General features: G+C 63.3%; 1 protein-coding gene across 2 annotated transcripts in view; it reads right to left on the bottom strand.

Annotated features, from left to right (window-relative positions):
• Positions 1 to 1,543: 1,543 nt before the first annotated feature.
• The window catches only part of GUCY2D (guanylate cyclase 2D, retinal), a 74,593-nt gene continuing 61,025 nt past the window's right edge, over positions 1,544 to 15,111 (bottom strand). For both annotated transcript variants that reach the window (XM_048833694.2, XM_048833696.2), the window contains 12 exons: positions 13,023 to 13,199; positions 7,586 to 7,742; positions 7,326 to 7,475; positions 6,840 to 6,988; positions 6,453 to 6,616; positions 5,391 to 5,583; positions 4,891 to 5,065; positions 4,312 to 4,410; positions 4,048 to 4,142; positions 3,745 to 3,830; positions 3,187 to 3,307; positions 1,544 to 2,337 (listed from right to left, as the gene is read on the bottom strand). In XM_048833694.2, coding sequence (XP_048689651.2) covers positions 3,226 to 3,307; positions 3,745 to 3,830; positions 4,048 to 4,142; positions 4,312 to 4,410; positions 4,891 to 5,065; positions 5,391 to 5,583; positions 6,453 to 6,616; positions 6,840 to 6,988; positions 7,326 to 7,475; positions 7,586 to 7,742; positions 13,023 to 13,199 — 1,527 coding nt within the window. In that variant the 3' untranslated portion in view covers positions 1,544 to 2,337; positions 3,187 to 3,225. The remainder of the gene's footprint in view (positions 2,338 to 3,186; positions 3,308 to 3,744; positions 3,831 to 4,047; positions 4,143 to 4,311; positions 4,411 to 4,890; positions 5,066 to 5,390; positions 5,584 to 6,452; positions 6,617 to 6,839; positions 6,989 to 7,325; positions 7,476 to 7,585; positions 7,743 to 13,022; positions 13,200 to 15,111) is intronic.

Below are 15,111 nucleotides of genomic sequence, written 5' to 3'. Positions count from 1 at the left end.
CTTGTCCCAACAGATTGTGCCCTTTAAAGTCACACCGCCACCTTTAAGAGCAATGGGATAGTAAGGACCTGGGAATTACCATGAAGGAGAAGCTGGCTAGGAATCAGCAGCGTGGCCTTGTTGCCAAGAAGGCCAACGGCCTATTGGGCTGTGTGAGTAGGAGCATGGCCAGCAGATCAAGGGACGTGATTATTCCCCTCTACTCATCACTGGTGAGGCCACAGCTGGAGTATTGCGTCCAGTTTTGGGGCCCCCACTACAGAAGGGATGTGGACACATTGGAGAGAGTCCAGCGGAGGGCAACGAAAATGATCAAGGGTTGGGGCACATGATTTACGAGGAGAGGCTGAGGGAACTGGGGTTGTTTAGTCTCCTGAAGAGAAGAATGAGGGGGGATTTGATCGCAGCCTTCAATTGCCTGAAGGGGGGTCCCAAAGAAGATGGAGCTCGGCTGTTCTCAGTGGTGGCAGATGACAGAACGAGGAGCAATGGTCTCACGTTGCAGTGGGGGAGGTTTAGGTTGGATATTAGGAAACACTATTTCACGAGGAGGGTGGTTCCCCAGGGAGGTGGTGGAATCTCCTTCCTTAGAGGTTTTTAAGGCCCGGCTTGACCCCTGGCTGGGATGATTTAGCTGGGGATTAGGTCCTGCTTTGAGCAGGGGGTGGGACTAGATACCCCCTGGGGTCCCTTCCAACCCTGATCTTCGATGATTCTATGATGATGGGGGGGGTCTGACTGCCATCTAGCGGCCAGCTGTGTGTACTGCATGTGCGTGAGATTTTTTTTTTTCCTTTTTTTAACCCCTGAAACGCCAGGTGGGTAAAGAAAAGTCCAGTTGGGGGTCGGCCCACATCCCCCAGGTCAGCCGCTCTGCCGTGCCCCCCCCACATTCCTCTTGGGCACCGTTCGCGTGGTGCATGAGGAGACAATCCTGGGTGGGTCCGATGGGCATGTCCGGGGGCAAGGTCTGTGGTTTTAACCCCCCGCGGGAGAAAGAGCGCAGCCCAGACCTCGGCCGGTGACGGAAACGCAATCCGCGAGGAGACGGTAGATTTCATTGTTACCAGGTGGATCCAGCCCTGGCCCCCGACGGATTCACTCTCAGCCCACTTGAGTCAATCGCCTTCTCCCATCCTGAAGATGTGGAAAAGCCCACTTGTCCCATTCCCTGCCCCCCTGAGCCAGCCAGTCCCTGCTCTGGGGCCGGATGGGAGCTGGCGCCCCCTAGAGGGGACAAGCCCCGTGCCCCATTCCCACCCCCCAATGTCCCAGTCCCGGCCCTTGGTCCGGATGGGAGCTGGTGCCCCCTAGAGGGGAAAAGGCCTGTGTCCCATTCCCTGCCCCCTGAGCCGGGCAGTCTTGGCTCTGAGGCCGGACGGGAGCCAATGCCCTCTAGAGGGGAAAGGCCCCGTGCCACATTCCCATCCACCCCATGCCCCAGTCCCCACCCTGGGCCAGATGGGAGCTGGCGCCCCCTAGAGGAGAAAAGCCCAGTGCCCCATTCCCCCCCGCCCCCATGCTCCAGTCCCTGCCCCCTGGAGTCATATGAGAGCCCAGATACTACAGTGCTGGATAGGGAAGCCTCGTGCATACAGCCAGCATGGCCATGGGCGGGAACTGAACCCAGGACCTCCAGCCCCACAAAACATCTGTTAGCAGAGAGGGAGCAAAACTTTGTTCCCTTTGCTGCCCCTAGAGGGAGCTAATCCCCCGGCACTCAGCCGGCAAACTACAGTAACCCCATGGGGGCGTCGCTCCATTCCCCCATCGTGTCTGTCCGGGGTTCTCTGCAGAAAGCAATTAGGGTCTGAACAAACCACCCAGCCACCCCCATCTCCTCACAGTGGTACAGTCTGAACCCCTGAAGAAAGGGGGGAGAACGGCTGGTCCCAGGGGACACTGCCCATTACAGGAATGAATATGAATTCTCAGGTTGGCTGAAGTCCCATAATGCACCTGGGGACCTTGATTGGAGGTGAACGGCAAATTCCAGGTTGGCCGAAGTCCCATAATGCATCTGGCTTTGTAGTAGGAGGTGCATGGAATTTCCCAGGTTGGCCAAAGTCCCATAATGCACCTGGCTCTTCGGCTGCAAAGCAAACAGCGATTCCTAGGTCAGGGCCACAGTCCCACAATGCACCTGGGGAGGCGGGACCAGCGCACACAAAGACGAGTCCATTTCTGGTGACCGGCACCAGTTGCCCGCCTGCCCCGGCCCATTCTCCTTCCGCAGGGTGTGATGGGGTCGAGGCGGGGGAGCAATCTGAGTCTGCCCTGCGGCAGAAAGGCCCACAGAGACTGGCCGGAAAGTGTCAGGTGGTCTTGGCCGCAGATCTGGATAAGGGGGGTGGAGGCAGAATTAGTCACGTCAGAGCCACTCGGTCTCCCCCAGTTCCCCCCCCGCTCCCGCTTTTATTGGGGAGGCACTCTAGGCCACATCTCTATGGCTAGGGAGAGCTGGAGGACTCTAAATGCAATAGAGTTGGGCCTGTCCATGACCATAGGGTGTGGGCCAGGGCAATAGAGTGGGCAGAGTGGCTCTATGTAGGTGGCTGCTCCGGGCCCCACCTCTATGGTTCAGGAGAGTTGGAGGACTCCAAATGGAATGGAGCATTGGGGTGACCTCAGTGGGGGCAACCCGTAGGCCACCCATGACCATAGAGCTCATGGCTAGAGCGGTCCTACCGTCCCAGGCATTCTAGCCCCGTCTCTATGGTTATGGGTCAGTCCATAGGAGTGGGGATGGAACCAGGCTCCTGGAGGGCGCTCTGTGATCAGGGCGGGGTGGGAGGTTGTTGGAGGGGAAATTCGGAGGGAGGGTGAAGGGGAACGATATGGTGGAGTTATGCAAATGATCCGGTACCTATTAATCAAATATGTAAATGAGAGCAGTGCTCATTTGCATAGACCTGTGGTTTCTGGACCTGGCTCTGGTTGGGGGCGGATTAGGGATTTGTTCCCAGGGAAAGAGGAGAAGCTAAGAGCTGCCGGTGGCCGCTGATGGAGTGTCTAAGGGGGAGGAGCCCAGGGTAGCCCCACCTTCCAGGAAGTGGGGCCAGGAGGGGCGTGGCAGGTGCCTCTGTCTCCCAGCATGGCTTGGCCTTGCCGAGTTGCTCCTGGGGGCTCCTTTATCCACAGGGGGGCGGTTATCGCAGCTCCCCTGTCCCCCAGCCCTGGCCTCACCTCGGCCCAGCCTGGCCTTCCGCTCGCTGGTCTCCCTCACTACTTGTTCTGCCGGGCTTTCTCCAGCTTCTTCCGCCGGTCCTCGGGGATCTCGTCCAGGCTGATGCCGTGGTTACTCGCCCTGAAGGAGGGGGGCAGAGTGAAGCCTGGTGCCCAGGCCGCTCCCCTGCTCAAACCACTAGCCCCCACTCCCCTCCCAGAGCCAGGGAGAGAACCCAGGAATCCTGGCTCCCAGCCCCCCTGCTCTAACCACCAGGCCCCACTCCCCTCCCAGAGCCAGGGAGAGAACCCAGGAGTCCGGGCTCCCAGCCCCCCCTGCTCTAACCACCAGCCCACTCCCCTCCCAGAGCCAGGGAGAGAACCCAGGAGTCCTGGCTCCCAGCCCCATCCCACTTTGCTTCTTTCCAGGCGTCCCCTCCCATCTCCCTCAAGGCCCTCTCCCCTCTCAGGGTGGCCTCAGGGCCTGGGCACAGACAGTGGCCACCCACCCCCTCCCGTCCTGCCCCTCCCATCCCCCCATGGAGGTCAGAGGGGGCTCCAGGCCCATGATGCTCTTACCCCGGCTGCAGGTCGGGGGGCGTAGGGATGGGTTTGTTGAATCCGTCTCGTCCCACCAGCCAGTATGTGTCTTCTACACCTTTGCCCTATGGCAAGGCAGAGAGAGAGAGAGATTGTGAGCCCAGGGCTGGAGTGGCGGGGGGGGCTGCGGGTCAGGAGTGGGGGGCACCAGCAGGGCTGGGGCGGTGGGAGTGCTGAGCTAGCAGGGGCTGCGGGTCAGGAGTGAGGGGCACCGGCAGAGCTGGGGGGGGGGCAGGGCTGGGCCAGCAGGAGCTGTGGGTTGGGAGTGAGGGGCGCCGTTACCTTGAGCTCCGTCTTGCCCCGAACGTCCAATTTGAATCCCTCCTTTAGCGAGTGCAGGATGGTGACCGTGCGGATGTTCACGTGGATCCGGTAAGCTGTGGGGGGCGGGGGGCACCAAGAACATGGGGGGTGAGCATAATAAAATCGCCACCCTCTGCTCTGTCCACCCCCCTCACCCCCCACATACAAACACCCCTGGGCACCAGCCCAGGAGAGTCTCTCCCGCCCACCCCAGCGCTGCCCCGGGGACGAGGGGGGACTCACGCAGGCCGGTGGACTCCATGCGGGAGGCGGTGTTGACGGTGTCCCCGAAGAGGCAGTACCGGGGCATGGTGAGCCCCACCACGCCAGCCACGCAGGGCCCTGTGGGGAGACAGGAGAGGAGACGGGTTACAGTGGGGACGGACAGGGTGACAGGGCGCTGGCCTGGGCGGGACCGACACAGCAATGGCCTGAGATTGCAGAGAGCCTGAACCCATTGTTCTGACAGGGGGAGGTGCCCCCTGAATCTCAGTGGGGAGTTATCTCCAAACCACACTGCTCTGGGGGGGCCCAGCCAGCCCCAAGGCAACAGGGATGTTGGGGGGAGGGAGCAGCCCTCATTCCCCACCACCACTCGGTGAAGTAAACCCCAGGGAAAATACCGGGATCCCACTGCTGACACCAAAACCTCTCCAGGGGTAGGGGTGGAAAGAGTTCCCCGGTGAAGGGCAATGAAGAACCCCATTATGGTACCACTCCAGAAGGGGATCCGGTAAGCTGGGGAGGGCAGAGGAAAAGGGGCACGGCCATCATGAATGAGCGGAGGCCCACAGAGGCGATGGCATTGTGCCCGCGCCATACCGGAGTGCAGGCCAATGCGGATGCGGATCGGCACGTCGGGCATGTGGCGCATGCGGAAGGAGCCGACGGCGCTCAGGATGTCCAGCGACATGTTGGCGATTTCGCCCGCGTGCCGGTTCCCATTCCGATGGGGCAGCCCCGAGGCCACCATGTAGGCATCTCCGATGGTCTCCACCTGCCGGGGAGGGGTGGGGGTCAGAGGGGGAGCTCTGTCCTCACCCTCCGGGGTGCCCCACCCAGAGACCCCCAACTCCCCAGTCCCTGCCACCCAAATCTCTGCTCCTCCGCCCCCCAACCTCCACCTGCCCCTGGCTGGGCCCCCCAACCTTGCCCCTACAATCCTGCTCCCCTGTGCCACCAGGCACTGCCCCCCATCTCCGGGGTCCCCAATTCCCCTGTGTCAAGATCTTCCCCCGTATCAATGCCCTGCCTCCCGCCCAGGCCAGGCCCCATCCCCCAGGCCTGGCCCCACCCCACAGGACCGGGGATTGGGGCAGCACCTTGTAGACATCGTGGGAGCCAATGATGGCATCGAAGAGGGTGTAGAGGTCGTTGAGCAGGTCGACCACCTCGATGGGCTCGCTCATGGCCGAGATGGTGGTGAAGCCCACGATGTCGCTGAAGTAGAGCGTCACCTCCTCGAAGTACTCGGGCTCCACCGGAGTCCCCATCTTCAGAGCCTGTGCCACTGACCTGCGCCACCAGGGGGCATCAGTGGGGCTGGGACGGCCCCTCCCCGGCCCCCCACCGCCTCCCCGGAGCCTGCACCACCGGGGGGCATCAGTGGGGCTGGGACGGCCCCTCCCCGGCCCCCCACCGCCTCCCCGGAGCTTGCGCCACCGGGGGGCATCAGTGGGGCTGGGACGACCCCTCCCCGGCCCCCCACCGCCTCCCCAGAGCCTGCACCACCGACCTGCGCCACCAGGGGGCGTCAGTGGGGCTGGGACGGCCCCTCCCCGGCCCCCCACTGCCTCCCCGGAGCCTGCGCCACTGGGGGGCATCAGTGGGGCTGGGACGGCCCCTCCCCGGCCCCCCACCGCCTCCCCGGAGCCTGCGCCACCGGGGGGCATCAGTGGGGCTGGGACGACTCCTCCCCGGCCCCCCACCGCCTCCCCGGAGCCTGCGCCACCGGGGGGCATCAGTGGGGCTGGGACGACCCCTCCCCGGCCCCCCACCGCCTCCCCAGAGCCTGTGCCACCAACCTGCGCCACCGGGGGGCGTCAGTGGGGCTGGGACGGCCCCTCCCCGGTCCTCCCCGGAGCCTCACCGACCTGCACCACCGGGGGGTGTCAGTGGGGCTGGGACGGACCCCGACCCCCCGGCCTCCCCGGAGCCTCTACCCCAGGCCCCAGTCTCAGGTGGGACCTGGCAGCCGGGCCGCACGTTGTTTCTCTGGGTACCGCCGGCTTGGGGATGCGGGGAGTGTCTGGTCAGGTGCAGCCCGGCCCCTGCGAGGACTTGGGGGGCTGGCTGGTGTACAGGCCCCCCCAGTGGCACGGCTATGCCGGCCTCGTGAGTCTGCCCTGTATGGCTCCGGGCTCCCGCCCCCGGCTGGGACTCACGGCGGCAGCATCTGGGTGAGCAGCTTGTCCGTCTTCTGCTTCTCGATCTCCAGCTCCTCCGTCCGCTCCCGGATCAGGTCCTCCAGGTTGCTGGAGTACTGCTCCAGCATGCGCAGCATGGAGTCGATGATGTTGGTCTTCCGGCCCTTGTTGATGCTCTTGAACTGTGGCGGGGGGTGGGGGGGGAGGCGTGAGAGAGACGGCTCCCGCCTGGCTCCGGCGCCCCCCCCCCCCCAATGGCTCCGGCGTCTCTGCTCCCTGCCTCGGCATCCCCGCTCCCTATTGACTCTGGCTCCGACATCCCGGCCCCTCCTGGGCACTGGCTCCAACATCCCCACCGGCTCCGGCGCCCCCCTGTGCCCCATCCCCCATGGGCCCCCCCGCTACCTGGTCGAAGATCTGGTCGACGGTGGGCCGCCGCTCGGGCTGCTCGCTCCAGCATTGTTTCATCAGCTGGATGCACTCCAGCGGGGCCTGGTCCACCGAGACCGAGGGCCGGCAGAGCGGGGGGGGCTTCTCCACCTTCCGGATGATCTCTGCCCACGAGAGGAGACCCACGGTCACCGCGGGCGCCTGCCGCCCCGCTCTGCCCCCACCTACTGCCCCGCCGGAGCTGGGGGGCAGCCCGGAGCTAGGCTAGCGGGGGGCTGTGGGTCGGGAGTGAGGGGCACCGGCGGGGCTGCGGGACGGGAGTGAGGGGCACCGGCAGGGCGGGGAGGGGCAGGGCTGGGCTAGCAGGGGGCTACGGGCCAGGAGTGAGGGGCACCGGCAGGGCTGGGGGGACAGGGGGCTGCAGGTCGGGAGTGAGGGCCCCTGGCAGGGTGGGGAGGCGGGAGCCGGAGGAGATGGGGGCACAGTCCCTCCCCCCCGTACCGTCGGCCGGCATGTCCAGCATGCAGTAGGGGGCGCTGCGGCAGATCACCTCCTGCATGATGATGGAGATGCTGTAGACGTCCCCGCGGAAGGTGCCCTTGCGCTCCAGCGACGGGTCCCGCAGCAGCTCCGGCGCCGTCCAGAACCGATCTGGGGCCAACAACAAGCAGGGCCGGCTCAGTCGCCTGTAGCCCCCTCCCCGCCCCCAGACACCGCGACCCCTCCAGCCGCCCCCCCCGGACACTCCCCCGGGGCGTCACCTTCGGGCCTGGGCGGGTCGTGCGGGACCTTCTGGGCCTCCAGCAGCTCGTTGTAGCCGTGGTCCGTCACCTTCAGCACGAAGCGCCCATCCACCACGCAGTTCCGTGACTTCAGCCGCCCGTGGACCACCTCCCGGTGATGGAGATACTTCATCCCCTGCAGGGGGGGCGGGGCGGGGGGAGAGAGACGGGGGGTGAGATCAACCTCCCCCATCCCCGGCTGGTCCCCAGGGCCGCCGGCAGCACTGGGATCTACTCTGACTTTGCGACAGCCCCAATTGGCCGTGTGGGGGATCCAGTGGATCCCTCCAACTCAGCCGGGGAGTTTGCTCCTTGGTTTATTTGCATCAATAGGTCCCAGGGGATCTCTGGTCCTGAAGCCTGGTCGAGCGAGTGGATCCCTCTGGCTGACCCAGGATTGAGTGGATCTTATGTTCTTTGAGGATGGTCGGGCTCCGGTGCCTAATCGATCCAGTGGATCCATCAGCTTGATCGATTAATTGATACGGTGAGTTTGCTCTCTGATCGATGCATTGAATCAGTAGGTCCAACTGCCTCCTGATTGGTTCAATAAATCCATCTGCCCCAGCCAGTTGATCTATCCAGTGGATCTTCTGACCAGATTTTTTGGCCAGTGTATCCCAGTGGGTCCCTGACCAGCACCAGGCTGATCCAGTAGATCCTTGTTGTCACTAGACCTACTGACTAGCTTCCCTGGGGTGTCTAATTAATAGATCCCAATGGATTCCCAACCCTGCTGTCTGAATGATCCAGTGGATCGCTCTAACCATGCTAGTTGATCTATCCAGTTGGCATCTTGCCTGGTGTGTTGTGCCAGTGGATCAAAGATTGACCCCGTTTTGATCCAGTGGATTCCTCCATTGCAGACAGTTCAACTATTCATGGGGATCCCTGTCCAGTTAGTGTGTTGTACCTGTTACAGAGTGTGGGGGAGTCCGAGGCCTGCACCCCACTCTTCCTGGGATTAGCCGTGACTCTCAGCCAGCCAGTAAAGCAGAAGGTTTATTGGACAACAGGAACACAGTCTAAAACAGAGCTTGTGGGTACAACCAGGACCCCTCAGTCAAGTCCTTCTGGGGGGCAGGGAGCTCAGACCCCAGCCCTGGGGTTCCCTGCGTTCCACCACCCAGCCCCAAACTGAAACCAAAACCCCCCCTCCCCCAGTCTCACTCCTCCTCCCCCCGGCTCCTCCTCCAGTTTCCCGTCCAGTTTCCCGGGCCAAGGTGTCACCTTGGTCCAACCCCCTCCCAGCTCAGGTGACAGGCTCAGGTCTCCTCACTCCAGTGGAGTCACCCCCGGCTCTGCCATCCCCCGTGCAGACAGTCCCAGCAGATGTAGACGGCATTCCCCGGTCAATCCGCTCCCCTCCCTGCTCCCTCAATTTCTCTCCCCCCTTCGAGAGTGAACTGAGGTGGGGTCACTCTGACCAGTGACCTGAGGAAGTTCGGGGCCCCCTCTCCGGGACAGCGCATCCGCTATCAGGTTGGCACTTCCCTTCATGTGGACCACGTCCATGTCGTAATCCTGCAGGAGCAGGCTCCATCTCAGGAGTTTGGCGTTGGCTCCTTTCATCTGGTGCAGCCAGGTCAGGGGAGAGTGGTCGGTGTACACGGTGAAGTGCCGCCCGAAGAGATAGGGCTCTAGTTTCTTGAGGGCCCACACCATGGCCAGGCACTCCTTCTCAATGGCCGTGTAGTGTTGCTCCCGGGGTAGCAGCTTCTTGCTCAGGTACACGATGGGGTGTCTCTCCCCCTTTTCATCCTCCTGCATTAACACCGCCCCCAGTCCCGTGTCTGAGGCATCGGTTAACACCATAAAGGGCTCATCAAAAGTCTGGGTTTGCCAGAACTGGGCCACTGACCTGAGCCTCCTTCAGCGCCCGGAAAGCCTCCTGGCACTGCTCGGTCCAGACCACCTTGTCTGGCTTCCCCTTCTTGCATAGCTCAGTGATGGGGGTGGCTATGGCGCTAAAGTGGGGCACAAATCTTCGGTAGTATCCTGCCATCCCAATAAAGGCTTGGACCTGCTTTTTGGTGTGGGGAGCGGGTCAGTCTCTGATCACCTCCACCTTGGCTGATTGGCCGCTCCCCACCTGATGGCCCAGGTAAGATACTTCAGCCATCCCCACCTTGCACTTCTCTGCTTTTACAGTCAGCCCAGCCCCCAGGAGTCGGTCCAGCACTTGTCTGACCTGGGACACGTGGTCCTCCCAGGTCTGGCTACAGACACAGCTGTCATCAATATACGCCACGGCAAAACTCTCCATCCCCCTCAGGAGCTGGTCCACCAGGCGCTGGAAGGTGGCCGGCGCTCCCTTGAGGCCGAAAGGCAGGGTCAGGAACTCATAGAGCCCCAGAGGGGTGATAAAGGCCGATTTCAGCCGGGCATCTGCATCCAGCGGCACTTGCCAGTAGCCCTTTGTAAGGTCCATGGTGGTAAGGTACCGAGCTCCTCCCAGCTTGTCTAGGAGCTCGTCAGGCCTGGGCATGGGGTAGGCATCAGATACAGGGATGGCACTGTGCTTCCGATAGTCCACACAGAACCGGGCCGACCCATCCTTTTTGGGGACCAGCACCACCGGCGAGGCCCAAGGGCTGGCCGATGGCTGGATCACCCCCAAAGCCAGCATGTCCCTGACCTCTCTTTCCAGGTCCTGAGCAGTTTTCCCTGTGACTCGGAAGGGGGAGCATCTTATCGGCGGGTGCGACCCGGTCTGCACCCGGTGGACAGTCAGATTAGTGCGTCCAGGCTGGTTGGAAAACAGCTGTCGGGACGGATGCAGCACCCCCCTGACCTCAGCTTGCTGGACAGGGGTGGGCTGATTCGAGAGGGGAATTGTTTCCAGGGAGGAACCAGCTCTGGTCCCAGGGAATAGATCTACTAAAGGGTCATCTCCCTGCTCCTCCCACTGTCCACACACGGCCAACACCACATTCCCCCTGGCATAATATGGCTTCATCATATTCACATGGTACACCCGGCGGTGGTGCGCCCGGTTCGACAGCTCCACCACATAGTTTACCTCATTGAGCTGCTTGACGACCTTGAAAGGGCCCTCCCAGGCGGTCTGTAGTTTGTTCTTTCTCACAGGGATGAGAACCATCACCGGATCCCCGGTGGCGTAGGTGCGGGCCCGCGCCGTGCGGTCATACCAGACCTTCTGCTTCCTCTGGGCTCTGGCCAGATTCTCCCTGGCCAGGCCCATGAACTCAGCCAGTCTCTCTTGGAAGATCAGGACATACTCTTCCCGCTCCTGCTGCAGTTCCCACTCCCTGAGCTCCAACTCTCGCACTTTTAGCTCCTTCTCCCATTGCGGCCACCTCAGATCCAGCAATGGGGAGCTCTGCCGGGAGGATCCCCCGCTGGCCGCAGGGGTCACGGTGCCCTCAGTATTCGCTGGGCTCCTCCCGGCCCTTCCCCTAGGCATAGGTGGAAGGGGTCTCGGGAAGCCATAAGCAGCCGCCTGTCACTCCCCGCTGGGACAGACACCGGTGTTTGCACTGCATCTGCCAGGCTGCTTCCCTCCGAGACAGGGATCGGTTCGTTCCAGCGATCTCCCTCCTCCAGCTGGGCAATCAGCTGTTCTTTGGTGGGCCTCCCAATGCGCAGCCCCCGCTGCCTGCACAGCTCCACCAGGTCGCTCTTAAGGTGTTTGCTGTACATCTCCCTGCTGGCCGCTCGCAGCCTGTGCGCTCGCCGCTCCCCACGGTTTCCAGGGAGAACCCCTAGGGTGCCAGCCTTTCTCGAGGTCACCACCTCTTTGCCAGGGTCGAGCTGCAGACTCCTCCGCCCCTGGGACCACTCGCTGCAATCCCCCGGGGGACGCTGTTACTGCAAAAGTCCTTCTCGCTGGTCACACACTCCCAGGGGTAACCGTGCCCCCCGAAACCGCTCCTCTCTGAGCCTTCAGCACGCCGGGTCCTCGTCAATCCCCCTTCATCTTACTGCTCCCCAGTCACTTACTGCAGGAAGCGCCATCCACGGGGTGCAGTACATCCCACCGCTGCCACCAGTTGTCACGGAGCGTGGGGGCGTACGGGTCCTGCACCCCCCTCTTCCTGGGATTCACCGTGACTCTCAGCCAGCCAGTAAAATGGAAGGTTTATTGGACAATAGGAACACAGTCTAAAGCTCAGCTTGTGGGTATAGCCAGGACCCCTCAGTCGAGTCCTTCTGGGGGTCAGGGAACTTAGACCCCAGGCCTGGGGTTCCCTGCGTTCGACCAGCCCAAAACTGAAATCAAAAAACCCCCCTCCCCCAGTCTCACTCCTCCTCCCCCCAGCTCCTCCTCCAGCCTTTGTCCAGTTTCCGGGGCCAAGGTGTCACCTGGGTCCAACCCCCTCCCGGCTCAGGTGACAGGCTCAGGTCTCCTCACTCCAGTGGAGTCACCCCCGGCTCTCCCATCCCCCGTGCAGACAGTCCCAGCAGATGTAGACGACATTCCCCAGTCAGTCCGCCCCGCTCCCTGCTCCGTCACAGTACCAGTGGATCCCCAGCCAGCAGATCGATCCACTGGATCCCTTCTATCCTCTCACTGAGTAGACCACTCTGGCCAGTGGTTGGTTAGCCCAGTGGATCCCCCAGTCCTACCAAGGAGCACAATCTAGGAGTGGATCCTATCCAGCCTCCCAGCCCCTGGAGTAGATCCCCTTCCCCTGCTGTGAGTGGATTCCCCTTCCAGAAGATCTCCTCCACCTAGTGCTTTGGGCATCAGGATCCCTTCCTGAAGCCGGGGCTGCAGGTGAATGGATCCCCCTGCCAGGATCCTGCAGCATCCCAGCAGATCCCCTCTGCTTAGCGCTCTGTGTGAGAGGGATCCCTTCCTGAAGTGACAGCAGGCTCACTCCTCAAATGGATCTTCCAGCAACCTTCAAGGCAGCATCACCTGGAAATCGATCCCCTCCAAACAGAGCTGGATCCCCGCCCTGCCAGCAGACCTTCCCTGTGTGAACAGATCCACTTAGCTGATTTCTGGCAGTGGATCCCTGAGCTCCCAGCAGATACTTGCTGTCATGGGATCCCCATTGGCTAGCCATCCAGCAAGTGGATCCCCCCATGCCCAGCGAACAGTAGATCCTGGCTGGCAATTCAGACAGCTGGATTCCCCTGCCCACCCCCATCAGATCTGCCATGTATCCGTGGATCCCGGATGGCTTTGCAATCCCTGCAAGTGGATATCCTGGGCCTCTCCGCAGATCGGTCATCTGAACGGGATCCCCTCTGTGTGGTGATTTCAAAGTGGATCCCTTCCCCCCTGCACACGCACACTTCTGCTCCTAGCTGATGCCCCATGTCCTTAAATTCACTCACCAGTGGATCCCCGGGGATCCTCCCCCACCAGGTGCGATTCCCGCCCCAGCCCCAGCCCCCAAGGCAGGATCCCTGCCCTGTCCTGCCCCCGTCTTCCCGGCTGTACCTTGATGAGGTCGATGAGCAGGGAGGACTTGAACATCCAGTCGAGCTTCATGTCCTGGTTGCGGATGAGGTCCTCCAGGCTGCCGCGGGAGCAGTGCTCCGAGACGATGGCGAACACCCCACAGTCGTAGAAGAACCCCAGGAACAGGTTCACGTTCTCGTGCCGGAGGTCCCGGAGCTGGAGACGGGGGAAACGGGGGAATCCCAGTGGCCAGGCAGGGGAATGCATAGGGTGTATCCAGCCCCCCCCAGAGCAGCGGTGACACCCAGTGGCCAGGGAGGGGAATGCACAGGGTGTATCCAGCCCCCCCCCGAGCAGCGGTGACACCCAGTGGCCAGGGAGGGGAATGCACAGGGTGTATCCAGCCCCCCCCCCCCAGAGCAGCGGTGACACCCAGTGGCCAGGGAGGGGAATGCACAGGGTGTATCCAGCCCCCCTCCCAGAGCAGCGGTGACACCCAGTGGCCAGGGAGGGGAATGCACAGGATGTATCCAGCCCCCCCCCCCGAGCAGCGGTGACACCCAGTGGCCAGGGAGGGGAATGCACAGGGTGTATCCAGCCCCCCCCCCCCCCCCCCAGAGCAGCGGTGACACCCAGTGGCCAGGGAGGGGAATGCACAGGGTGTATCCAGCCCCCCTCCCAGAGCAGCGGTGACACCCAGTGGCCAGGGAGGGGAATGCACAGGATGTATCCAGCCGCCCCCCCCCCGAGCAGCGGTGACACCCAGTGGCCAGGCAGGGGAATGCACAGGGTGTATCCAGCCCCCCCCCCCCCCAGAGCAGCGGTGACACCCAGTGGCCAGGGAGGGGAATGCACAGGGTGTATCCAGCCCCCCTCCCAGAGCAGCGGTGACACCCAGTGGCCAGGGAGGGGAATGCACAGGGTGTATCCAGCCCCCCCCCCCGAGCAGCGGTGACACCCAGTGGCCAGGGAGGGGAATGCACAGGGTGTATCCAGCCCCCCCCAGAGCAGCGGTGACACCCAGTGGCCAGGGAGGGGAATGGACAGGGTGTATCCAGCCCCCCCCCCCCGAGCAGCGGTGACACCCAGTGGCCAGGCAGGGGAATGCACAGGGTGTATCCAGCCCCCCCCCCAGAGCAGCGGTGACACCCAGTGGCCAGGGAGGGGAATGCACAGGGTGTATCCAGCCCCCCCCCCCCCCCCAGAGCAGCGGTGACACCCAGTGGCCAGGGAGGGGAATGCACAGGATGTATCCAGCCCCCCCCCCCGAGCAGCGGTGACACCCAGTGGCCAGGGAGGGGAATGCACAGGGTGTATCCAGCCCCCCCCCCCGAGCAGCGGTGACACCCAGTGGCCAGGGAGGGGAATGCATAGGGTGTATCATGCCCCCCCCCGAGCAGCGGTGACACCCAGTGGCCAGGGAGGGGAATGCACAGGGTGTATCCAGCCCCCCCCCCCAGAGCAGCGGTGACACCCAGTGGCCAGGGAGGGGAATGCACAGGGTGTATCCAGCCCCCCCCCCCGAGCAGCGGTGACACCCAGTGGCCAGGGAGGGGAATGCACAGGGTGTATCCAGCCCCCCCCCCCCCAGAGCAGCGGTGACACCCAGTGGCCAGGGAGGGGAATGCACAGGGTGTATCCAGCCCCCCCCCCCAGAGCAGCGGTGACACCCAGTGGCCAGGGAGGGGAATGCACAGGGTGTATCCAGCCCCCCCCCCCCGAGCAGTGGTGACACCCAGTGGCCAGGGAGGGGAATGCACAGGGTGTATCCAGCCCCCCCCCCCAGAGCAGCGGTGACACCCAGTGGCCAGGGAGGGGAATGCACAGGGTGTATCCAGCCCCCCCCCCCAGAGCAGCGGTGACACCCAGTGGCCAGGGAGGGGAATGCACAGGGTGTATCCAGCCCCCCCCCCCCCCCAGAGCAGCGGTTACACCCAGTGGCCAGGGAGGGGAATGCACAGGGTGTATCCAGCCCCCCCCCCCCCCCAGAGCAGCGGTTACACCCAGTGGCCAGGGAGGGGAATGCACAGGGTGTATCCAGCCCCCCCCCCCCAGAGCAGCGGTGACACCCAGTGGCCAGGGAGGGGAATGCACAGGATGTATCCAGCCCCCCCCCCCCAGAGCAGCG

This window comes from Caretta caretta, chromosome 28 (assembly GCF_965140235.1).
Source record: "Caretta caretta isolate rCarCar2 chromosome 28, rCarCar1.hap1, whole genome shotgun sequence".
NCBI lineage: Eukaryota > Metazoa > Chordata > Testudines > Cheloniidae > Caretta > Caretta caretta.
The sequence above is the reverse complement of the archived record's forward strand: the minus strand, read 5'-3'. Positions and strand labels throughout refer to the sequence as shown.